The following is a 27,260-nucleotide window of genomic DNA, read 5'->3' as shown; positions in this document are numbered from 1 at the left end:
GGGAAATACCTTCTTCAATCCTGGTCAAATGAAATTAAGTCCCTTTATATTTCTGGTTCAGCTAGAAGGCTAATTAATCAACTTAGAAGTTGGTAAGTGGGACTTCCTGGCACAGCTAAAGGATGTCTAAGTTCCAACTTGGTACTTAGTAATTTTCTTGATTCTATACTTGAATTAGCCTTTCAGCAGTCAAAGCAGAGAAAAGTTTGAGGCCTTACTTGAAACATAAATCTAGCTACTACTGCCAGTGTCTGTGAGTTATAGGTAGAGTTAGATGAATCATCAAGCTTTCCTTTGGCTATGGGTCTTGCCCCATGGCATAGAATCGTATAGAAAATTAGAATTGGATGTGGAAGGGGCCTTAGAGGTGATCTAGCCCAAACCCTCATTTTATAGATGAGAAAACAAAGGCACAAGGAGCTTAAATGACTTGCCCAGAGTTACAAAGGTATAGTGACTAAGGTAGGATTTGGACCTAGGTATTCACTGTATGCTTAAGTTTATTTTGTTATCCAATGAAAACATATCACTCAATAGAAAATGAGAATTATGCGGATTAACAAAATCTATTGTAAAGCTCTGACTTCCTGACTATTTTGGAAAAAGATAGTGAATTCTTCCTGCTTCCACTTTGTCTTCATATAAAGCTTATAATAATAGAACTGGAACAGGACAAGCAAAACAACTGCCCTGGGCATAAAAGGGGGGGTGCTGAGTGAATAAACAGGCAATTAGATAATGGTCCCAGCACTGGGTGCTGAAGTCCCTGAGGTGCTGTGCTCTTCCCTACCCTCTAGCCTTCCTCAGGGAAGCCCCATTCCCACTGGACAAGGAGTGGCTGAGAAGGTAGCGAGAGAAGGCACAGTTGATGGAATTTGCTCTAGCACAATGCTGTCTCTTAAAATTTTTGTATATAAGATGAATCCCTCTGTGCAACTGTCATAACTCATCTGTGTGTCTATATATGTGTATACCCATATGTATATGAGTGCATATATATGTATATATTTATATATACACACATGTATTTGTATAAATAAATGTACACACATACATACACTCACACTTATCTGTATGGGTACAATGTTAATAAATCATTAATATATTAAATTCCTGTACCTGTCCAATATTTGTGAAGTTGTTTAGTGGCCTTTATTTCTACACATGTTAGTGTTGTTAGCCTCAGGTTGTAAGCTACTAGGACGCAAGGATAATGTCTAAGAAATCATTTCATATAGCATTTAACATAGTATCAAAGAGTAATAAAGACTTAGTAAATTCAGTGTGGTCATAAGGATTATGTAAACAATCAGTACTTTTAATTAACTAGTTATATGGACAATTCTTCCTCTAACTTCATGTCCAATATTGTTTCTGAAATTCATTAAATGTGGCTGTGATGAAATTGTTAAATTCTTATACAGTGGTATCTGAACCTATTTCTCACAGCTTTGGCACAGCTTACCACTGATTTCAATTCTCTTCTATTTGCACATTTCTAAGTTTTTAATAATAAATTGGTATCGATGTATTCATAATCATTAGGAAATATGATTATTTCTTTGGCTAATAACTTTAATTTGAGGGTCCACAGCATTATACTCTAATTAAATTACAATTTATCAAGCTACATACAGCCTTGGCTATCGAGTTCTCAGTCTCAGATATTTTTTTAAATCCTTTTTGGTTCTTTTGATTCCTGTGGTTGGTACAGATGCCCAAAATGTACTTGAACCAGATTGAGACCCAGAGGGAGCTGGCACACCTCTTACTCCTACTCTTCTGAATGGTATTTACTAAGACATTTCATCACCTCATTTCTAGAAAGGCCAAAAAACTTGCAGTAGGTTATTACCACTGTTTTGGTTCACAGAGGCTATTTTATTGCACTGTGAAGTCAGGACAGAATTTTGCAAGGTATATCCACCTCAGAAAAAACAAGAAAACCTTACTCAGTTTTTCAGGCCTTTTACTCTATTGAACTCTGTTTTCTTATTGGCTTGTGCAGATGGAGAAGAGGGCAGAAAAACACCCCAATTAAAATTCATGGAAATCTCTAAACATTCCACATAATTCTTTGTGTTCATATTTCATATTCAAATAAGTTAGAGTAAATTTTCCTGAGGCAATTACTGGAACAATAGATCTTGACTTTAAGTAGATTTCATGGATTGTCAGAAGTCTACTTAAAATCATGATCTACTGTTCTAGCGGTTGCATAAGGAAAATTTACCTTAACTAACATTAGAGTCCTAAGTTTCCTAGAGAATAAATACTGACAAAACTTTTAAGGTAAAGAGATCAGATGGAGAATAAGTGATAGTGGAGATATGGTTAGGGTTACTTTTGTGGTCAACAGTGATGTTTATTTTCACCTGGTAAATGATGGACTTGATTTCTCTGTCTCACAGCCGGTAATTCATTCCTATAAAAGCCTGGTGCTGCCTCTGGAGTTCTGGTAGCAAATCCTGAAGGAAAGAAATGTGAAACTATTGAAATGAAACTTCTTGGACTGGTGAAACCAAGAATTTTCACTTTAAAATTATAATAGAAACACAACAGGTGGGGGCTTTTTGTTTTCATGAACAGATGACTGAAGGAGCAACAGACCCACTTCTGAGATACAGAATCATTCAAATAATCACAGAAATCCATCTGAAGATGAATTTTGTTTGTTGTTCTTCAGTCATTTTTCAGTTGTGTTCAACTCTTCATGACCCCATTTGGGGTTTTCTTGGCAAAGACACTAGAATGGTTTGCTATTTCCTTCTCCAGCTCATTTTACAGATGAAGAAATTGAGGCAAACAGGGTTAAGTGGCTTGCCCAGGGTCACAGAGCTAGTAAGTGTCTGTGGCCAGATTTGAACTCAAGAAGATGAATCTTCCTCATTCCAAGCCAGGCACTCTTAAGAATAATCTCAATAGATAGTGTTCAAATAATCTCAATAGCAAATAATAGATTTTAAGGGTTTGACCAATATGATCTGGTTCAAGTTGACCTCTGGACTCATATTTTCTCTTATTGAAGATGAAGCATTTGATTTCTTTTCATTTCAGTTTTTAATAGAAGCAGTACATTTATAGCTCCAGGTACTATGGCCAGATGACCACTTAGGCTGTGCAATTGTTTTGTTTTGTTTTAATAAAATTTTCATTTTCTTAAATTTTTTTTTTAAAAGATGTACTTTTAGGGAATAACCAGATACTTTAAGTTCATAAAAAGGAATTAATGTTATGACTAACAAGTTCTCTAGAGAGCAAGAGCCAAATGAACAGAAGGCACCATGCAACCTTTTCTCCCTTCTGTTTCTAGAATAGAACCAGGTCTTAAATCAATGTTGACACTAAGCCAAGTAATTAAAGGTAAAGCTAGCACTTTTTAGCAGGCTAGTCACTTATGCAATGAAATTCTAACAGGCTTAGCTACTGTTTTGTAAGAAATCATGCAGTCAACAAAATAATTTCTTTATCTCAGATTCCTCATTATTTTGAAAAAAGTGAAAAGATTTATCAGACTATTGTTTTTAAGGATAACTAACATCAGTTTCAAATCCCTTCACAAATTGGCTTTAAATAATGTAAGCATTTAATGGCACATTTTGAATTGTTTCAAAACTGATCTAACAGCTGTCTTGTTTTATCATGGTGTCTAAATATTGTTCAAAAGTATGGCACTGCAAGAGCAAGATGATGGAATTTCAGTAAGTACCATGTTCTTTTTGGCTGGTTTAGATATGACCAGAAATGTGATATCAATAGTTAGTGGTTATAACAACCTTTATAGAAGTTTACACTTAACAAAAGTCTTGGGATGGAAGTGCCTAGGTACAGAGAATACATAATAAGGCCTCTAGTGCATGGCTGAAAATGCTCTCAGAGCTCATCTGGTTCAGTAAATAGTTCCCTTCTCCCTCAATCAACAGAGGCAGTACTTAATTTTATTTGTATTAAATTTAATCCTTTTAATTTTAAGGGCTTATTCCCTGCTTCCTGCATTTTTGATTTGGTGACTGACCAAGCATGTGTGTTTGCCACAGCTTCATGATTTTATAGATTGAATATAGAGGATTAGTTATACCACACACAGGATCCTAGCATAATCTCAATGACAAAGAGGATATACATGCATACATACACACACATATGTACACACATGTGTGTGTGTATATATATGTATATATATATACATGTGTGTGTATATTGATATGTATATCTATATACACCACTATGACAGAGTAGAAAGGAAAGAGTGGGAAGGACAGAAAGTAGATTACTTGTGGCCATCTATCAGCAAAATCTCTGTGACACACTGATGTGTCCCAATATTTTGGGAAACAATGAGCCACTCCCTAGGCAATCCAATGTTCAGTCTATTTCATTTTTATTTACTTTTGCATTTTAGTTATTCCCAGGTATCATTTCCCCAAATATTTCACATGTTTAAAAAACTTCTCATGATAGTCTCTGGATAAAATCTAATAATAAAAACTTCAGAGACAGGGCAGCACAGAGCTGGCCTCACAGCCAGGAAGAGCTAGCTTCAGACCCAGGTATCAGATGTTGCATCTGACATATAAAAGCTGTGTGACTTTCAATAAGTCATTTAACCTCTGGATGCTCTAGGCAATTTTCTAAGACTGCAAGTGTCAGAGAAGTTGTGAACTTAAATTAATGGAGGGGACAAAGAAGGTACCAACTTGCTTTGGTATGTGGCAGCTTCCTCACCTAGATTTCCTTATACCAATGAAATCATAGGCCTTTATTAAGTTGGGAATACAAAAAAAATGGCAAAAAAATTAATTTAAAAAATAAGCCAATTCTTGTTCTCAAGGAGTTGACATTCTAATTAGGGAAATGAGATGTAAATAAGTAAATATATATAAGATGTATACAGAAAAGGTGGAACATAATCTGAAAGTGGAAGCATTTGTAACTGGTAGGACCAGGACAGCACTCTTACAGAGGGTGGGCCTTGAGCTGAGTGAAGGAGGCAGAGAGGACAGGACAGGGCAGGGCTTTCCAGCTGTGTGGGATAGATAGGCAATGCAAAGGCAGGAAGACAGGAGATACAGTGTTGTGTCTGAGTAACTGCCAGCATAGCAGTGGAGCTGGGTCATAAGAGTTCGTGGAGGGGAATAAAAGCTAAGAATACTAGAAAGGTAGGAGGTGGTTCTTAGTTACTTTGGTAACTTAGTGGAGGATAGATTGGACTGGGGAGAGATTCCAGGCAAGGAGGCCAGGTAGAAGGGTATCAAAGTAGTCCACCAGATAGGTGATAAACTAGGGCTGTAGCTGTGTGAGTGGAAAGAAGGAAATTTCTGTGTCACTATATGAGAAATATAGTGAGGTAGAAATGATAAGGTATTAAAGTAGGCTGGATATGTTGGATGTCTATGAGGAGTTGAGAACGACACTAAGGTTGAAAGCCCTGAACCTTGATAGGGAAGTTTAGAAGAGTAGAGGGTTTGGGGCAGAAAGATGATAAAATTACTTTTGGGTGTGTTGAGCATGAAATGCCTATAATTTGAAATGCTCAAGAGGCAGTTGAAGATGTATGATTGTTGCTCAGGAGAGAGGCTAAATCTAGATATATGATAATTGAGATGATAATTGAACCCTTTTGAACTGATGATATCATGGAGTGAGAGAGAATGGAATGAAAAGAGAAGAGGGCCCAGGACAGAGACCTGAAGGGTGCCCACAGTTAATGTGTGAGACCAAGGGAGAACTATGAAAGGAAACAAAAACAGAGGTCAGATGTGTAAAAGAACAAGGACAGAATACATAGGAAAATGAAATCAACAGTGTCAAAAGCTTATCATAACACCACTAACACCTAGACAAGCTGCAGCCCTGGATCATTTCCATCATTTGCTGCCTTCACTCCTACACATGTGCTGCTGAATGAAGATGGAGAAAATCACATACATGTTCTGACTGGATCCACTACAGATTTATTTTATACGACTTCAAGCAGGCCCTCAACGCTGCTAGGCAATCCTACTATACCTTCCTTATCAACTCACTGTCTCACTCTCCATAGCTGCTCTTCTAAACCTTTTAAAAATATTTTATTTTTCATTTTTCCCATTACATGTAAAACAACTTTCAACATTTCAAACTTTGAGTTCCAAATTCTCTCCCCCTCCTCCAACCCACCCCCCTCAATGAGAAGACAAACAGTTTGATATAGGTTATACATGTGTAGTCATGCAAAACACATCCGTAATAGTCATGTTATGAAAGAAAACACAGACAAAAAACTCAAGAAAAATAAAGAAAGTAAAAAGAGTATGCTTCAATCTGTATTCAGACACCATCAGTTCCTTCTCTGAGGATGGACAGCATTTTTCATCATAAGTCCTTCAGAGTCGTCTTGAATCACTGTATTGCTGAGAATAGTTAAGTCATTCACAGCCAATCATCACACAACATTGCTGTTACCTTGTACACAATACATTTCACTTTCCATCAGCCCATGCAAGTCTTTCCAGGGTTTTCTGAGAGCATGCTGCTCATCATTTCTTATAGTACAATAGTATTCTATCATAATCACATATCACAACTTGTTTAGCCATTCCTCAATTGATGGGCATCATCAATTTCTAATTCTTTGCTCTCAGAAATGAGCTGCTATACATGTTTTTGTACATATAGGTCCCTTTCCTCTTCTAAACCTTTTCATTCCTTCTCAAACTTCTCTTGGTTACCCCTTCCCCAACCCTCTCAGCTGAGATCCTTGCCTCATATTTTGCTGAAAAAAATTGAGGCCATTTTCTGTGAGCCTCCTCTTCTCCCCTCTTCCTTATCTCCTATAATTCAGATGTATTCTGGCACTAACTTCTTCTTCACCCCTGTCTCACATGATGAGGTGGGCTTACTCCTTATCTAGGCTAACCCCTCAGCCCACTCAAGAGATTCCATTCCATTCCATTCCATCTCTTCCAACAACAGACTACTCCCTCTATCATCCCCACTCTTTTACTTACTTTCCTTGTCCACTGGCCCATTCCCTACTGCCTACACATACACCCATGTCTCCCCCATCCTGAAAAAGACCTTACTCGATCCTTTCATCCTTGCTGACCATCTTCCTATCATGCTGTCTTCTGCCCTTTATAGCTGGATTTCTCAGAAAGGGGTTTTTTACTGTTTTTGTATGTCACAGACCCCCTTGACAATATGGTTAAGCCTATGGTTTTCTTCTCAGAATACGTTTTAAAATCATCAAAAGAAATGTTAAATTTTAGTTAGAGGTTAGTGGAAATAGAGATTTAATCCCACCCTCACCTTCCAACCCCATCCAAATTTGAAATCTATCCATGGACCCATGTACCACAATTTAAGAACCCCCGATCTAGTCCAACCCATGCATAAAAGGAATCCCCACTAAAACGTTCTCCACAGTGGTCATGCAGCCTGCCTCTTCCCACTTTAAGTAGCCCATTCCACTTCTGTGAGGCTCTAAGTGTTAGGAAGTTCTTCCTGCTATCGAGTCCAAATTTACCTCCTTGCCTTTTTCACCCATTGTTCCTGGTTTTGCCCTCTGAGGTCAAACAGAACAAGTCTAATCCCTTCTGCACATGACAGACCTTCACACTTCAAATACGTGATAACTCTCCTCAAACCTTCCCTTTCTCCTCCCCTCCTCCCTTAGTCTCTTCTCTTCTACAGGCTAAACCTGCCCAGTTCCTTCAACTGATCCTCATGTGACATGGATTCAAGGCCATGCACAATCCTGGCTGCCCTCCTCCAGACACCCTCTAGCTTATCAATATCCTGCTTAAATTGTGATGACACTTAGGCCTGATGAGGTGAGAGTACAGGGGGGGCTGTCAAATGCCTATTTATCAATCTTGCAAACTGCTGTACATTCTGATGAGGTTTAAATCTTAACTTCTCAGGAAAGTAAAGTAATAGTTACATGCTGAGTTACTGATCCTATTTTAAGTCTTTCAGTCAATACACATATGTTTTGTATTTAGCATTTCTTTTGTCTGTAGGAAATAAATACCTTTTCTGTTCCTGATTCATATTGTACAATGAATAATTTTTTATATCCAACTTTGGGAAGACCATAGATATGAATAAAAATCAAAGCCTTAAGCAATTTTCCCCAAACAATAGGTAGGGAATATGTAGAGGAGGAACCTAACCCCTCTCATTAGAGGTCGATATCCTCCCAGCACCAAACTTGGTTTTGATTGATGGCATGAATAACACGGACAGTTTCCACATTATTCATTGTACAATATGAATCAGGAATGGAAAAGGTATCTATTTCCTACAGACAAAAGAAATGCTAAATACAAAACATCTCTGTGACCCTGGAAAACATTAGAATTCTGAAGGGATGCTTGTAAATATAACTGTAGATGTAAACACTTCATTCTCATTTGGTCCCTTCCTACTGCTCAAATGAATTTGCTTTTCTAAGTTTGTCTTGATTAAAGTGTTTGGCTATGAAAGGTCCTACTTGGTTCTGGTCTTTTCACTCATGAATATTGGAGAGTTTTTCCCTTCTATTTTTTCCTCTGCAGGACTCTTGGGATCATCATCAGACATTATAATACTGAGGTTTTCAGGATTCCATGTACCAGCTTCAGAATGCCATTGACTTTCTACCCTCTTCTCCTCTTTCCCCAGGACACACCAGTCAAAAAGCTCCTGGCTTTTGCCTTGCCTTTGCAGCAGCAGAGGCAGCAATACTGCTGGCTTCTTGGGAGCTTCCTCAGCATGGCTCTCTGAGTTTTTCAACTACTGGAATAAAAGAGTGTTGAAGATTGCAAGTGCCTGTGGAGTATCCCAAGTCAGAGTGCTAGAAGGCATCTGGTCTGTGCTTGTGATTCCTTGGCAGGATCACTCACCCAATGATCCTAGGCTTCTGGTTGTCTTTTTGTATGTAGACTAGACTGGATGAAGGTGCTTACTGATATTTTCTTTAGATTTCTTGATCATCATTCAATCTGATACCTTTACTAAATCTTTTCTGGTGTATATTTGAAAGAACAGGGCTCCTCTTTCTCCTTTCATGTCAGCATCTTATCTAAAAGTATCTCTACCTTCTTTTTAAACAATTTGTTTTCCTTCCTTTTTCTTTTTTTTCAAGAGCTCTAATTACAGTGTATATATATATATATCTCACTTCATTTCTCCCCAGCTACTATTATAGAGCTTGAGGGCAAGACATTCTTTTTTTCCTGAGGTTTTACTTGTATCATTTTGTGGAGTTAGTTTCTTCTGGGTTAACCTCTTGGGTTTTTATTAAGCAATAGCATATCTTCATTGTTTTCAGTTTTTCTTCTGTTTGCTCTTATCTCCTGTTTCTGGATTTTTTTTTTGTGAGGCAATTGGGGTTAAATGACTTGCCCAGGGTCACATAGCTAGTGAGTGTCAAGTGTCTGGTCTGACTTGACTTCATGTCCAGTGGTCTATCCACTGTACCCCCTAGCTGCCCATCTGGATTTTTTTGTACTACGGCCAGGCATTGCCTTTCTTGCACTCTTGGACAGAGAAAGCAAGCACTGTTTGGTCTTTTCCTCGCTGTAATCTGGATGCTGTTGCCACTGAAGCTTTTTTTTTTTTAACAGTTGTTGTTATTGAGTTATTTCAGTCATGTTTGACTTCTTGTGATCCCATTTGGGTTCTTGCTAAAGATATTAGAGTGGTTTTCCATTTTCTTCTCCAGGTCATTTTATAGATGAGGAACTGAAGCAAACAAGCTTAATTATGTGACTTGCTCAAGGTCACACAGCTAGTAAGTGTTTGAGTCCAGATTTGAATTCAGGAAGGTGAATCTTCCTGACTCCAGGCCTGGAACTCTATCCATTTGTGCCACCTAGCTGCCCAGTAATTTTTTTTTTCAGCATAGGTGTCTATAGTGCTAAAAGTGCTGAAACAGCACAAAAGGAACACATATATTTAAAAAATAAACTTCTAGAGTACTCATCAGAATTTAAAAGCATAATGGAAAGAGGTCTCCTACATTTCAAATTCAAAGGTACACATGACAGTGACTGAAGTAGTGATTAGTTAGCAGAGGCTAATGTAGGTCAATATTAAAATAATAAAACCCTTAATTTTTTTTGAAACAACTTTGAAAGACTTAGGAATTCTTATCAACACAATAGAACCAACAACCAACCAGTTCAGAGGACTCTCGATGAAACATGCTATCCAATTCCACACAGAAAGACGATGCACTCAAAGTACAGAATGAAGTATATATCTTTTTGGCAAGACTAATTTGAAAATTTATTTTACTTGACTGTACATATGTATAATGAGGTTTTTTTTCTTGCTTTCTGAATAGTGGGGAAGGGAGAGGTGGGAGGCCAGAATTTAGAACTGAAAATAAAATAGAGCACCTCCGCCACCTATTCAAGTGTAAATAGCATGACAATAGTCCAGAGCCAATTATGAATGATTTTTATATTAACATAATTCACTTGATTTATTATCTTCTTTAGAGCAGATGATTTAAAACTATTTATAACACAGGTAGGAAATTTAGTCAAGTTCTTTGTAGTTTGTTAAAGCTCTGTATTTTAATCTGCTCATACCCACCATGTGCTTCTCCACTGCCCTCTGAATTACTTATTTTTATTTCCTCAGAGACTAGAAGGCTTGCAGTCACAGAACAATACCAGTAGGATACTGGTATTCAAAAGATGGGCCTTTGTTTCAGGAAGAAGTTTGTGCTCATTAAAGAATCCTCACAAATTCCCTGAGGTGATTCTGCTCCTTCAGCTCCACTGAGTGCTCTAATTCAGGGTATAACTCATTGACCGTTTGCAGTGTCTGGTCTAAGATGTTAGTTACTGATGGAGGAGCTCTGTAGGTTGTGTATCTAATTGCATGTCATAGAATAAGAAATACTGAAGTAAAGGATGAAGCCAAATGGGCACCAATATAAGTATCTGAAAAAAATGAAATCGACACAGACATATTGGTTTAAATAAAGGGTAAAGAAATATAGAAATAGGCACAGGAAGCATGCCAATGGGATAGAAGCTGTAGAGAAAAACAAATAGATTTTTACAGGCCAGATTGAAAGCTGGCACTTAGTATATTGCTTGGCAAATAGAAAGCACTTAATTAATGCTTTATCTACCTATCTATCTAGAAGAGAATCTAGTGAAGAAATGAAAACAAAGTCCTTAAATTAGAAAAAAAGAAAAAATGTGAAGCAAGGCAATCCCAATAGAATAAGGGCAAAGACAAACATGAAAAGGAATATAAAATGTCACCATATGGTATCCTCAGGTGAATTTTAAACTACCTAGGAAATTTTCTTTGAATAATAGCAAATGAATTATCAAACCCAAACTTCTCAAATAAAAAGTTTTCACTAACATGTTACAAAAACTATTTAAAATAACAATTGTCCATAGTCAATTCAAGGAAATTTTGTAAGGCATTTTCCTACTTGTATTTTTGCTTCATTAAAAATCTTATTAAAATGTAATATTAACAACATTAATCAATTAATTATTAGTAATTATCAATATGTTAGCATTAATAATGGGTAAAGAATTAAGAATGAGAGAGATGTTCCTCTAATTTTTAACTTATGCCTTACAAGGAAGCTTATTTTGTTTCAAATACAGAATATTTCTTTTATATCTATAACATTTGTGCTTTGTTGACAACTTCCTCTGCATAACTATGTCAAACGTAAGATGATATTAAAATGAAGTCCTTTTAGTACTTTTATAAATGAACCCCACTGGATAGGTTTAAAATGTTCCTGCATTTTAGAGAATTCCATTGTATAGCAGGTTGTATTATAGAAAGTTCTAGGATATCTTTTTAAAGTGAAATAACTAAGATGGAAATTAGTATTTATGAAAGTAATAAATTATGTAAAAGCTTTTTATTGTTGATTGCTACCAAGAACTTTTAAAGGGATACCAAGCATAGTTGGATCATTTAGGAACCCTAACCAATTCTATTATACAAGTAAATGATTAGGGCCTTTGACAGAGAGCAAGAAAAACCCCCTTTAAACAAATTAATTGAAATTTCAGGCTTTTAAAGAAAAGGGAACATCTAATTTGGAGCTCTGAAATTTTCTGACGGTTATCCAGCCCACTCCCCTTCTCCTGTTCAACTCTAAGTGCAATTCATTGTCTATCGGTACTGTCTGTCCCAGAGAAACATACTGATGGATAAGTTATACAGGTAGTCCATCCAAATAAGTATTGAAAAAAATTTTCCCCCAAGTTCTCTATAAAAGCAAAAATTTTTTAATATCAAGATTCTATCAGTATTGCTACATGATAGTGTGGCATGGGATATGACTTTCCTCCCAAACTTAAAAACGAGCATCACACAGAGGGCAATGGAGAGGCAATGGTGAGTATGATCAGGCAGCACCTGGTAATAAATGAGGAACTCCAAAGAATACCAGCATTAAAAAATGTCTGAAATGAAGTGTATGTTAGGAGAAAGGGCTGGTTGTATGGCAAGAGTGAAGGATGACAGACCAACAACTATAGTGCTTTACTGGTATCTTTTCAATGCCGGGAGAAAATAAGGAAGACCTCCAGTATGTTAGGTGGATTTCCTGTGCATAATGTTGCACAAGACAAGAGTTGTTGGACAATAGCTGCAGACAATGGGCATGTGTGGATAGATTGCAATCTGCATTATTGGAGAGAACTTTCAAATACGTGACATCAAAGATCTATTTGAATATTTAAATTAGAGTGTAGCTATAAACTCAATTCACAGTACTCATTTCCCTTTTACATGGCTCTGTGAGAAATGAATATTTCTCTCATACTTCATAACCAATTTTTGTATTGGGACCCAAAATTTCCCCCTTTTCTACTTCTTTACCCAGAAATCAACTGGGCAGTCTCTCATAAGAATTTACTCATAAAGATCTAATCAGACAAATTCCAAGTTTAAGCTAATGGGAGTATTTCTGCTCTTGTGTTTGCTTAGACAGGACCTGGGAAAATGTTGATTCTCTCTATTATTAAGACAGGTGATAGGGAAATTGATGTCTCTTTGACCAAGATTTGAGTGACCTAAGACATGTACCCCAAGATAGCCCATCTCCCATTCGATTAACCTATCAGAGATGATTAGGCATCCCTCAGGAACACCTCTTCTTTGAAGGGCACATAAATTCTGACCCCACCCGATTAGTGGTCTTTGGACTAAGAGAGACAGCCAAATGACCATCCTTTTATTAGTAATCTGCTGGCTTTATTAATAAAATGACTAAATTACCTGGAAACTATGCCTCTTGAACCTTTTTAAACATCACAGCTCCATCCCCTGAGAAACACACATATGTGGATATTTGGGAAAGTCTGGAAAACCTCTCTGGTTTTTGATAGTCTAGCCTTGCATGTGACAGGCTTTTGAACTCTATACACTCCTCCTTGGCATCTGTGATTTGGGTTTTTTTGCTGGAATTTTCCATGTTGGATACTTAAATGCAGTAGTATGCTGGAGCTGGCTCATACAAGCTCACAAGAGGAAACTGTTAATTTTTTCAGTGTGAGAATTGCACCTCAGAAAGTAGCAAATGCTATAAATCAAGACTTGATTTTTTGTTTTGTTATTTTCTAGACTTAAGAGAGGGAGAAAATGTTAACAATGCAGACTGAATTTATAAATGCATACATTGTTTTTGAGTGGCAGTTTTTAAACATTTACCAGCTCACCTCTCTTTAAATGTTTTCAGTTGTAGAGTGGAGGGTCTTGATGGCCAGTCTCTAGTACCTAGTGACTCTTCACTTATGACATCAGAGATGGGAAATCAGTCAAATGTGTCTGAATGAGATCCCATCTCTTCCTACAAAATCTACAGGCCTTTCCTGCTTCCATGTTGCCCTACTGCATGGACTGCTCTCAGATGTAGTGCTTCTCTAAGAGGTCACAAAGGACTCAGGCTTCCTGTATATCAACTACAGGTGGTGACAAGAATTTGGTGGAAGTTAATTGCAACAAGTCCAGAGGGTGGGCTCTAGCAGTACCATCACTGATGCCCCTTCCTCTTTCTGTTATGGCTTGCTGACCATAGTCCCTGAGGTCCAGAAGTATCTCTATTAACTGAGATGGTGGTATTCTATGCCCTGAGCCCTTCTTTCTTTGTTCCTATCCTACTTCCCTAGCTCTGGCTCCCTATGCCCTCCTGCGTTCCCCATGGATGTTTCCCGTTTGGCCTTAAAATTTCCCATTTGAATCAAAATACATCAGAATTTAGGCATCATTGGCATGTCTGACTCATTTGTGAAAAGATCCCTAAGTCATAAAATGAATAGAACAACATTTAATGATTCTTCCCCCGACCTCATGCATACATAATGACTTAAAATCACAAATACAGAATTCATTCATTATAACATCTATATTTTGATACTATATGGAGTACCACCAAATGCCTCATAAAACCATCATTTTTTCTTTTACAATGTGATTTTAAAATTATAAATTTTAATTTTAATTCCATCTTAGCATCAAAAATATATTCTATACTAATGAATTCCTATCAGACTTTATAGCTAAATGAAATTAGATTACTCTCAAATTATAAAAACACATTTTAAGTGAAAAGTGCATGTCAATTTTGTCATATGCTAGGTATCTCATATCACAAATATGGTTAAAACAAAACAATAAATCCTTGAAGCAGATTCAGTAGAAAGCCCCCAGACCTCGTGTAGTTTACCTGAGGTGGGAGACTTGCAGCGCTCAAGTTCCAGGGGCACAGGACCATCCGTGAGCTCAGTCATACCTAGAAATAAGAAATTTAAAAAAAAAACCTGAGATAAAGTCCTAATGCTTTAAAGCTCTAGGAAGACTTCAAGTTATAGACTAATTGTATGAATAATAAAAATAGTTATTTGTGAAATAAAATTTCCCATCCTGATCCAGCTAGTACATAAGTTGACGTCATCATTTTTAAGACAATAACTGATGTAGAAGGAAGATATACAGAATAATTAATTGACAAATGAGGGGAAATTGGACACAGCTGATGGAAAGAAATAAAATGTCATGCTTTTAATTTTCATACAATAATGGGGAAAATCTAGTAATTATATCGGTGATATTGATCTTATCTGTACAGAGTTCTGAAATAAGAGCTTGATTCCTTAAGTCTTCTGGCCTAGCCCTTTTTCTTCAGGCAAGTGAATAGCTGAGGCATCCAGAACAGACAGTTATCTGTTGTTCAAGATCTCCAGGGATAAAACTTCCACAGGTTTTATGCATTACAATTTTAAAAATTATACTGATTTACAAAGAGGTATTTGCTGTGTGTTGATGCTTCTTTTTCCTTATACTGAATAGAATATTTATGTTTACATAAACCAGATTTTGTTACTAATGCCCATTTTCCTTTACAAGGATAAATTTTCTTCCCCCCTTTTTGTTCTTTTACTATTTATTACTCACTTTACTTTCCTGAATAGCAAAATCCCAGACACATAGTAGGCGTTTAATAAATATTTAGTTGGTTATTAGTCTTTAATGGTTTGGCACCATATTTCCTTCCTAATATCTGAAAAAAATCACCACTATGTTTACAATCAGTGCTTTACCATATCTTCTCCCTTCCTTTTGGGGAGGGTGTCACATGCTTTTTTGTTGAGGAGTATAATTTCCTATTTTTTTTCTTCTTCATTTAACTACTTACACAAGAATGTACCTCGTCCCCAATGCTGAAAACAAAAAAGTAGTTTTTGTGTCAGTTGACCAAATCTCTCCCTCACCATAGATTTCCCTTAGGCAAGGCTCAATAATCTTAATTATACATATATATGTATATGTACATATATACACACATATATATTGTATATCTTTGTTTTATTATAATTTTATTTCATATAAACTTTTAAAAATTTAATTTCAATTATCAATGATCCCTTTACTTTCTATTTTATACTTGTATTTTTATAGTATAATCTCCTTATATAGTAATGCCCCACTTAGCCAGTTATAAGACTTGTGATGACTTTAAGCATCTTGAATGCCTAGAAACCTGGAAGTTAAAAATAGTGAGGAAAATAATGTCGCAAAGGTCACGTACTTTACTATGGAGTTGAGACATGGAACTGCTCATGTCCTTATTCATTACTTACTGCATTAGACTCATGAACAAAATAAGGTTACCAAGCAAATAAGATAAAATAAGTAGATAAGGGTTTTAAATGATTTAACAAGATTTGTAATCTGTTCCCTCACATATGTTCTTTTTTTCTTCATTTATTAGAAGATTAAAAGCAGCAGTTGGTTAACAAGGGGTGCTAGAGACAGATATACTGACAGCAGCAAGACACGACATCTGACAGTGAAAGAGAAGACAGAAGAAATATAAAAAGCAAGCAGAAGAACTATAGGGCCATCATTACCTATGGCAGGTAGAAAAGCAAAAAGCACTGTACACCCAATATGAGGAGCCGAAGAGCATCACTTTCTTACAGCACAGTACAATGATCATTGTTCATAATGTTGACCCTGAGTCATCAAGAAAAGGTTAAAATGTGTTCACCATGCTCTGTTTAACAAGTCAAAAAATAAAGTTTAGAAAATGTAATACATTCTAGAAATTTTCTACAAAAATTATTTAAAATCAAAAAGGTTTTGGTACTTAAATGGGTTAATAGCTTCAATTATCTGGAAAATACACTTCTGTAGAAGGGACGGAGAAGGGAAGTGAACAAGGATTTATTAAGTGCCTACTATACGCCAGGCATTGTGCTAAGTTTCAATTATTATTTCATTTGATCCTCACAATAAGTCTGGAATATAGGTGGTATTAGCATCCCATTTTACAGTTGAAGAAACTCAGGTAGACAAAGATTAAGTAAGTAGTAAGTATCCAATACTAGATTTGAACTCAGATGTTCCTGACTCCAGCCCCAGTGCTTTATCCACTGAGCCATCCAGTTGCCTCTAGACCTCATTCCGTATACATATACATCTGATTATGTTACTCCTCAACTCAAACATCTTCAAAGGCTTCCTATTGCTTACTGAGTGAAATATCTTGGCTGGATTTCAAGGGTCGTCTTCATAACCTAATGTCATTATATCCCTCCATTCTAATTTCATGTTAATTTCCTCTGTGAGATCTATATTCCAGGCAAATTGGACTGCGTACTCTTTACCTGAGCTTTCCTGTGTTTGTGCCTTTACTCGTGTTTTTTTTTTCCTTGCTTGGAATATTCTCCCCCCACTTCCTCTTCTGAATTTTTATCCAGCTTGTTCTTTTATTAACCCAGCTGTGCGCCTCCCCCACCTTGATGCCTCTGTCTGCCTGTTGCAATTTTCTGCTTTTGAATCCTGCTGAGAATGGCTTTTGTGATTTTTTTTTCCTTCTCAGCACGTGCCATACCCTGTCTTGGGGCCTGACTGGGCCCTTAGCTTTTGTGTGCTAATTGACTATGTAGGAAAGTGTGGGAGAAAGAACTGTTTTTAGATTGGGAAACCCTGATTTCCTGGATGGTCTGAAAGTTAGTGGCATCTTTCTCTCTCTCTTTTTTTTTTTCTGCCCTGATCTTTATTTGGTCACATTAATGTCTTCTCTTTTTTGAAATGTGTTCCCTCCCCACAGCAGTCTTTCAATCTAAGCAACCTAAGCAAGCCTATTTTAGGTTTGACAAACACACATGATTCTTAAGAGGAAAAAAAATAGAGGTGCTGACAGAAAAGGATGTATATTGATAAACCATAGGCCAGGACATTTGTGTATAATCTCAAAGGTAATAAGGAACAACTGAAAGTTTTTGCATAATGGAATGACATGGATAGACCTGTTTTTTAGAATGGATTTTTGGCAGCTATATATAAGTCTATTCTGATGCTTCATCATGATGCTGAAGGGTACTGGATTATCAAGGGCAATGCCAGTGGAGCACAAGCTTTGTCAGAGTCTGCCATGCTATAATGACTTTGAATATGGCTTCTGTGATAGCTTATGAGTAGGTGGTGCAATGGAGAGAGCGGGTCTTATAGCCAGGAAGACTTGGGTTCAAATCCAGCCTCAGAAACTTCTAGCTGTGTGATCTTGGGCAAGTCACTTAAATTCTGTTTGTCACTGGAGAAGAAAATGGCGAGATACTCTTGCATTTTTGCCAAGAAAAACCCATGGGCAAAGTTCACAGAGTCACAAAGAGTCAGACATGACTGAAATGACTACACAACAACAATAGATTATGTCTGCTTTCTGAGAATCAGACTAGCTAAGCAGAGAGAAACTCAAAGACTGGTAGACCGATTATGAGGTGATGATGAAGTTTTTGGTTCTGACAGCTGACGAAAACAGGATAAACTAGTAAAATGAAACTCAGACTTGTGGGTTTCCTTCTGCTCCTGTGGTGACAGTGGAAAAATGGTGGAAAAGTGGGAGCTAGGATGCTAAGAATAACACAGTTTTAGTGCTACAAACAATGTATATCTATATATACATATGCAGCGTATACCAAAAGTCTTAGTGAAATTTTAAGCTTTTAAATGGATAATAATCAAGTTATTAGCTTAGAACCACACTAAGACCTTTAGGATACCTTGTATACCTATGAATATATATATATGTAGATACTTAGATATAGATATGTACCATATATAAACATTAATTTATCTATTAGTCCTCTAAATATGAGGTTATTATCCAATGACTAATAAGTAGATATGCTACTAAAGGAACAAAGTCATATCAATCTTAATATTGTTATTATTCATTATAAATGAAACCAGAAGACAAAAAGAAATTGCACTGAATGAAAGGATGGCTCAGGTTTTCCTTGGAAAGTCAGATAAAGGAGTTCGGCAAGTTGGGTTGATCATGCATACAAAGGCAACAAGAGACACCATTTCACTTGGTCCTTTTATACTGAATTGTTCATGGTAAGTATTTACAAAAAGATCCCCATGAAAATAACTGTGGTTTGTGTGCTAACATGAGTTGCAGAAAGTGAAGAGGTAAAAAACTTAATAATGAACTTAATAAGAACTTCCAAATTAAGTTAAAAAATCTCTTTTGATACTCAGTGACTTCAGTTAAAAGGTAGAAATAAGGAGGACGAAAAAAAAATTGGGAAATATTGTTCAGAAGTAAGGAATGAAAGAGGCTAAAGGCTTGCAAACCCCATAAAAGTCTCATGCCTCAACCATCAGCATTGCCTTCTTCAGAAGAATTGAGACCCAAGCATCAAATAACATCATCCAAAAAAGGGAAGAAATTTTTTATATTTAAATAGGAAACAATCTGTTGACTCAGCCATCTGTATGCAGTTAAAACACTGGCCTATGAAAGGAAAGATGAAAGTAAGTTTAAAACTAGAAAAAAAGCATAAAATGAGGAAAAAGATGTGGCATATAATTAAAAGAACTGCAACTTGAGCTATCTAAAAATTTAACGATTTTTAAAATTAGAAAACGACATTGATTATAATGATTTCACAGAAGTTAAACCCATGAAAATCCATTGCAATAAGGGAGAAAGCAAAGGAACCTAGAAACAACCTCAGTGATCTTGCCAAACAGAGAAAGATGACGGCCAAAGTCAACACTGATTTATAATATAAACTCATTTGCTGTAAAATCTAGAACAGTGAAAGATTATGAGTAATACTACCTCATAAAACAATAAGAAACAGTGGAGAGAAAAACATGTTTAAAGAAAGCTCAGCAAGAAACCCAACCAAGCAATATCATCCCAAAGGATGAAACTGGGAGAAGGATATCAGACAGATGAAAAGTGGAAAAAAGATCTGTAATGACTTTTATAACAAAACCTTCACTATCAAAGGCAGCAGAATCACCACGTTAGATCTTTAACATTACAGTACTTAATTTGCTGAATTAGAAAGTGAAAATAACACTGAAGAAGACAGAGATAAAAAAGCAGCTGAGTTAGACCAAGAACCAACACAATTTCAAGGGTGATGAAGGACTGGTTCTGAAATTATCTGAGAGATGTGTTCTAGGCTTATTACACATTACTCTTCTTCATGTACTCACTATGAAGCCAAACTGGTCTTCTTGTTTTTCCTCATACGTGACATTCAGTCTTCCTTCTTGGAGCCTTTGTACTGGCTGTCCCTGTGGCTAGTGGCTACTTTCTCACTTTTGCCTCTGAGAATCCCCAGTCTCTTTCCAAACTCAGCTTAAATGACATCTTCTGCATAAGGCTTTTCCTCATCCCCTAGCTGCTAATGTCTCCCTAGCAAAATTTTTTCATCTTTACACACACACATACACACATACATATACACACACACACACATGCACGCACACATGCATGCATGCATGCATGCACGCATGTATATATCCATAAGTTGTATCCCCTGATAGAAAATAGGTTTTAAGGAAAGGGGAAAGCCAGGGTAACAAGTTATAAAAATTGGGTGGCCAGAAGGATGATGGCATAGTTAAGATCAAAAGAGATGGGGGTTTTTTTGGGGGTGGGTAGGGAAGATAATGTATTTCAATTTGGACATGGAGAGTTTCAGCAGGACATCCAGGGGTGAATTTCTAGCAGGCAGCTAGCACTGTGGGTATGGAATTCAGAAGTTAAAGATTTGGGCTGGCTATATGTATCTGATAGTCATCTATATATGGTTATACTTGAAGCCATTAGATTTGAAAAATTCACTAAGAGTGATTATAGCAGGGTATAAGATGGAGTCTTGAAAGACACACATATTTAGGGGGTGGTAGGTAGACAATGAATCAACAAAAAAGGCTGCACAGGAGCAGTCAGACAGGTAGAAGAACCAGGAGAGACTTGCTAGGTAAATGAAGGGAGGAAAGAGTATCTAGGAGGAGGGGGCAGTCAACAGGGTCAAAAGATACAGAGAAGTCAAAGGAAGATTAAGAGCTAAGAAAAGGACCATTTAGTAGTTGAGCTCATTGCTACATTTGGAGAAAGCGGTTTCAGAACTGTGGTGATATCAGAAGTCTGTTTCTATAGGGTTGAGAAGAGAGTAAATATTGAGGAAGTGGAAGCAGTAAGACATCTATTTCTAAGATCCTGACACTGAAAAGTAGAAAAGATACAGGACATTTGGTTGAAGGAATGTAATGTTATGATTAAGCAAAGTTTTTATTAGAAAATGGAGAAGACCTGAGCATGTTTGTAAGCATCAAGGAAGGGGACAATAGAAAAAGAGAGATTGAAGAGGAAAGAAAAAGAGAGGGATGAAAAACAGAATAAGCTACTGGAGGAAAAATAGTAGGATGAGACCAAGGGCACAAGCAGAAGGGGTAGGTACTGGGTTGGCAAAGATGATAAAAGGAGAAAGTGGCAAACGTTGGAGAGACTGTGGGAAAACAGGCACACTAATGCACTATTGGTAAAGCTGTGAATTTGTCCAGTCATTCTAGAAAACAATTTGGAACTATGCCCCCGCAATACCAATAGCGGGCCTATGCCCCAAAGAGATAAAAGAAAGAAGAAAAGGACCCAATATGTTCAGCTCTTTTTATAACATCAAAACATTGGAAACAAAGCAGGTGACCTCTTCTTGGGAAATAGCTAAACAAATTATGGCATATTAATGTAATAGAATATTATTGAACCATAAAAAATGATGACATAGAGTGAAGTGAGAAGAAAAGGAGAATTTGTACAATGACAACATTATAAAGAAAAACAACTTTGAAAGACTATTTAGAACTCTAATCAATGCAATGTTAAACCACAGTTTCAGAAGACTGAAGATGAAGCACACTATGCACCTCTTGCAGAGAGGAGATAGACTCAAAATGCAGAATGACACACATATTTTTTGGATATGGTGAATGGGTATTTACTTTGCTAGTCTATGCTTATTTGTTGAAGGTTATTTTTTCTTTTAAAAATGTTCAATGGGGGAGTATGACAGAAAGAAAAAATTCTTATAAATAATAAAAAACCCGATTAATAGAGCAATTAGCTTTGACAAAGAGAAGGGTTACCTCTTCTTCAGAGATTAGCAATGGAGGAGAGGATAAGTAAAATATATGTAGGGGTTTTAAGGCACATAGTAGGGTACATGAGTGAGCTCATGATAGATGGTCTTGATTTTCTTAGAAGAGATAAAGAGGTCATCTGCTGAGGTGATATAGGTAGAAAAACTGTAGGAGACTTCAAAAGATAAAATTTCAAAACAGAAACTCTGCAATTGGACAAAATGAACCAAATTCTAATGTTCCTAAGTTAGGCGCACAAATAAAAGAAATTTATTGGCAAGCCCTTAAGAAGCAGCCCAGTTCATATGAAACCAGAGCTGTGGTTCTGCTGGAGGTGGAGGGATTAGATATCTATTCAGGATGAACAGAACAATGATGATAATAGACAAAAAGGGAAGGCATAATGTCTAAACTCTCTGTCTCTCTCTCTTTTTTTCCCCCACTTTTCTTCAATACTAAGAATAAATGCCTTTGCTGATTCAGGAGGGATAGAGTATTATACTTTAGTTCCCAAAACAAATAAATGTTAAAAGCACAGGATGGTAGATACGTGGCTACATAGTAGTTTATTTTGTGTGTGAAAAATATGTGGGAGGTTAAGTGGACTGCAAGTTCCATATGAACCAATGATATGGAAAGAAAATCAAAATAGCTAATATGATTTTAGGCTACGTTAAGTAAAGAACAACGTTCAGGATCAGAAGAATGCATTTTGTTGCTATTTTGTCTAATTTTATAAAGTACCATTTAGCACTGGTAAATCTATAGATTAGTGTAGATTTTTAACTTTTATTTTATTTCTATTACTATAATTTTATAGATTTAAGTCCTAGATGTATCTTGATAGGTTTTATTCCCAGATATTTAATGAATTTTGTAGGTATCTGAAATTGATTTTTTTCCTTCTTGCTTTTGTTAGTAATGCATAGAAATGTTTATCAGTTTTGTGGACTTATCTTGTATTCTGCTAATTTGCTGAACCTATTAATTACCTCAGTTGCTTTCTTTTCATTAATTGTCATGGATTTTTCCAATGAAACCAATATAATACCTATAAATAGGGATAATTTGCCTCTTCTTTACCAGTGCTTATCCCTTTGATTTCTCTTTCTTGTATTATTGCCACATTACAGTGGAGATAGTGGGTATGCTTGGTTTGTCCCTGAACTTACCAAAAAACCTTTCCATATTATTCCATTATAAATAATAGTTGCTTTTAAGTCATTCAACTACTTTTGAGCACATTAAGAAAATCTTCTAATGCATAATGAATTTTGCTCATGGCTTTTCAGTATCCATTTATATGATCGTGTTTTTGTTGTTGTTATTCAGAATAAGAGACACAGTTAGGCTTATTGTACTTGGCCCTGGCCAGACCACACTAGAAATACTGGGTGTCACATTTCAGGAAGGATATTGAAAAGCTGAAACGTATCCAACTTCAGAGAATCCCTCATCTTCCATCTAGACGTGAAGACACCAGGGCCTACCCAATGTAGGGATCTCACCATCTGCTGCACTCCTTTGGACTTCATCATGCCACCAGGAACCTCATCATCCTTCAAGGTCCCATCAGCCTTGGTGATCACACTCTTCAGTACCCTCTGCCTCTGAGACCTCCCCGATTAGAGAGCAGAAAGGGGAGCTACTCCCCAAACCTACACTGAAGAAGGGTCCACAGGTCAACTATCCCTTAATTACCTCCCAGCTGTTTTATTTTGTGAGGTGCCATCTCTTCTCATTGCCTATTTTTCAGCTTCCTTTTTGTGTGTTGCCTTCCCTCATTAGATTGTAAGCTCCTTAAGGTCTGGAATGGTCTTTCTTTTTTGTCTTTGTATTCCCAGTGCTTAGCACAGTGCCTGACACATAGTAGGTGCTTAGTGAATGTTTGTTGACTGACTAACTGGAATAATAATGAACATTCTTGCTTTCCCCCCAATTGCACATAATGTTAGCTTTTCTTTTTGGATAGATACTTTTAATACATTAAAAATGATCCCTCTGGAACTGTATTTTGTAGAGGTTTTTAAAAGTATAAATGAGTAACACTTTTTCAAAGGCTTTTTCCTCATCTATTGTCATAATAATATAGTTTTGGATGTTTTTGTTTTAATATGATTTTGTTAATTGTTTTCCTATTGTTGAACTATCACTATATCCCTGGAATAAATCCAACATGAACATAAGAAGTGATTTTTTTTTTGGATAGATTTCTGTGGTATTTTTGCCAGGATTTTATTTAAAAATTAAGGAATGTTATTCATTAATAATATTGTCTATAATTATTTTTGTTTATTCTTCCTGTTTCAGTTATTAGGACTATATTTGTCTGAAAAAAAAGAGATTGGTAGAGATTTTTTTCTCAATTTTTGAATAAGTTGTATAGCATAAATATTAATTGCTCTTTGAATGTTTGATGGAATTTTCTGTAAAATCCATCCAGATCAAGAATGTCTTGATGGTAAAGGAGGTAAATTGTCTCTAGTTAGTTCAACTTCTTTCTATGAGATTAAATTAAGAGCTCTAAATGCTGCTCTGTTAGTTTGACTATCTTACATATTTTTTCTTTTTTTTATCTTAACATATTTTTTCAAATTTACTCTTCCATTTCCTTTAAGTTCTTAGTTTTGTTAGACTATAATTGTATATAGTCTAATACTTATTTTTAATTTCTTTTGGGTTTGTATGATTTTACTTTGCTCACTTCTTTATTTTGTTAATTTGATTTCCTGCCTTCTTTTTAATTGAGTTATCTAGACATCAATTTTTTTAGTCTTTAAAGAAGAAGCTTTGTTTATCAATTCTAGAGCATTTTTGTCTTCTGATTCATTTCTCCTTTAATTTTCAAGATTTCCTCCTCCATGTTCATTTTGGGTTTATTTGTTGGTTCAATTTTTAAAATGCATAATAAGTTTATGAATCATCTTTTTCCATTTTTATTCATGTATGCATATAGGGATAATTTTTCTCCCCAAGGACTGATTTAGCTGCATCTCACCTCATGATTGTGATTCCTTCACATTATTTTAATTGTTTATGTGATTTGTTTTTTGGCCTATGTATTATCTAGAATTTAATTATTAAGCCTCCATTTAAGTCTGTGTATTTTTTGGGTTCCCTGAATTGATTACTTTTGTATTTCACTGTGATCTACAAATTATATTTATTATTTTTACTTTTTACATTTATTTATAATTTTACTTTAATAACAATATATTTCTGTAAAAGTGCCACATGTACAAAAAAAGTATATTATCTAGTAGTCCTAGTCAGAACATGTTACAAATCTTTTAGCTCTTAATTCTATGATAATTTGTTCAATTCTATATTATTGTTTAAATTTTTTTTTCATATGATTTGTCCAACTCAGAGAGTTACATTAAGGTATCCCATTATTATTTTTATGTCTTTTTTGTAATTCAGTTAGTTTTTCCTTTGTGAATTTAGATGTTTTAACACATAGGTTTAATATTGATATTATTTTGTTGTGTATGGTTTCTCTAAGCATAATATAATTTTTGTTTATCTGTTTATGTAGTGACCTTTAATTTTTGCCTTGTCTGATAGCATGATTTCAATTCCTATTTTAACTGATTTATCTGTATAGCAAATTTTGTTCTATTCTCTCATTTTGATTCCATCTATATCTTTGCTTTTTAGATGTGTTGGTTTTTTTTTTAAGCAAGAGATTGTGGAGTTTTGTTTTCTTATCCATAGTTCCAATCTTTTTATTGGATTGTTTAATCTATTGACACCTAAGGTTATGACATTTAGGCTTATATTTTCCTCCATTTGTTTCTGGTAGTGCCTTCTTTTAAAGGTTAGTTTTGTTTCCCCTTGCCCTGCCTTTTTTTTTTTACATTAGTGCCTTATTCCTACAATCAGTTTTGCTTAAACTATTTTGATGTGAGCCTATTTCCACAAGTTCTCTTTGCTACTATCCCCACTACCACCATGACTACCATCATCACCATTCTCCTTTTTTCAATATTTCTCCTGATTTAGAGGCTTTACCTAAATTATTTAATTTTTAAAATTATTTTTCTCTTCTTCTTAGTTATTTCACTCTTCCCCTATTTTCTGTTTTATATCCTCCCTCTCAGTTAAGTAATTGGTTCAAAATCCTTTCTGTTCTTTATCCCACTAAATTATTTGTTAGTTTCTTTTATACCTTTATCAAAGAAGATTGTTTTATCTTGTTCTTTTCGTTAATTCTCTTTCCTTCTTGCTTATTGTGAACTTTTATTCTCTGAATTCTTGGCCTATATCTTTAGTCCTTCTTTAAACTGCCTTAAGTTACCAATTGTACATTCAAATTCTATCCACTACCTTCTCCATGATCATTCTCCTTCAAAATGGCCACATGACCTCATCTCTAGGTTCATATTTTCCCACCCTTCTGAGAGTGCCAGTTACTTCTAGAAGCTCTGATTTCCCTTCTCCAAAGGCAGGATGCTGTTCATAGAGGCACAGCATTCTCTCAGAGGAAGTGATTTTCTTGTGTACTATTAACCTACTTTTCATCACTTTCAATCCCTCCCTTGTGACACATCTCCCATTCTCTTAGAAGAAGCCCCTCTTCTTGCTAAAAGACTACTAGGGTCATCAACCCTTTGCTGTCTACCCATGGACTTAAAAGGGTTCATAACATCTCCTCTTTGTTCTCTATCTCCCTTCTACCCATTAATGTACTATTCTCTTCTCCAATGTAAGTAGATTGTGGGTTTTGGCCCATGGTGTTTTAGTTCTGTTCCTTTAACCTCAATTTTCCTGTTTCTTTAAGTTCTGATTTCTTCTTTATCACCACGTGTAATTAAAAAAAAACATTGATGATTCCCCTTTTTTAACCCAACATATTCTTTCTCTTAGAATCTCTAAAATAGGGCAATTTATTTCATTGCTTATTCTTTTCTTGGTAGAATTTATTTTCTTTTCTTGGGTTTCTAATGTTGGGGGTGTTCACAAGTCAAATCTAATACTCATATTTTAAACACCTCTCCCCTTCTAGGAATGCCTCAAATGCTTTGCTCTTACTAAATATTAATTTTTTCCAATTAGGCTTAGGTTTGCATGGTATATCATTTTGGGTTGCATCTTGAGCTCACTCCTTTGCTTTTAAGAATATATTATTCCATTCCCTTTTGTGGTTTAAAGTGAGTATGGAATAGTCTTGTTATTTGGATTTCTGTTTCTTAATACTTGGTAGTATTTCTCCTTGCTCTTCACAGAATTTGTTATTTGCCAATGGAATCATTGTATCAGACCACTTTTGCCTTGGAATTTAAAGAAGGCTTTTCTTTCTTGGAGTTGTTCTGTCACTTCTTTTGATAGGTACTTTGTTT

The 27,260-nt window shown here is 35.8% G+C and overlaps 1 protein-coding gene across 4 annotated transcripts in view; it reads right to left on the bottom strand.

The window, feature by feature from the left end:
* STXBP5L (syntaxin binding protein 5L) overlaps positions 1-27,260 on the bottom strand; it is a 402,790-nt gene that overhangs the window by 84,409 nt on the left and 291,121 nt on the right. For 2 of the 4 annotated variants that reach the window (XM_020985897.2, XM_078146723.1), the window contains 2 exons: positions 14,690-14,755; positions 2,376-2,468 (listed from right to left, as the gene is read on the bottom strand). In XM_020985897.2, the coding sequence (XP_020841556.1) occupies positions 2,376-2,468; positions 14,690-14,755 (159 nt within the window). The remainder of the gene's footprint in view (positions 1-2,375; positions 2,469-14,689; positions 14,756-27,260) is intronic. The other 2 variants (XM_020985899.2, XM_020985900.2) reach the window with 1 other exon arrangement.

This window comes from Phascolarctos cinereus, unplaced genomic scaffold, assembly GCF_003287225.1.
Source record: "Phascolarctos cinereus isolate Bilbo 61053 unplaced genomic scaffold, phaCin_HiC Scaffold_726;HRSCAF=1367, whole genome shotgun sequence".
In the NCBI taxonomy this organism is placed as follows: Eukaryota; Metazoa; Chordata; class Mammalia; order Diprotodontia; family Phascolarctidae; genus Phascolarctos; species Phascolarctos cinereus.
This window is presented reverse-complemented; position numbering and strand designations above follow the sequence as displayed.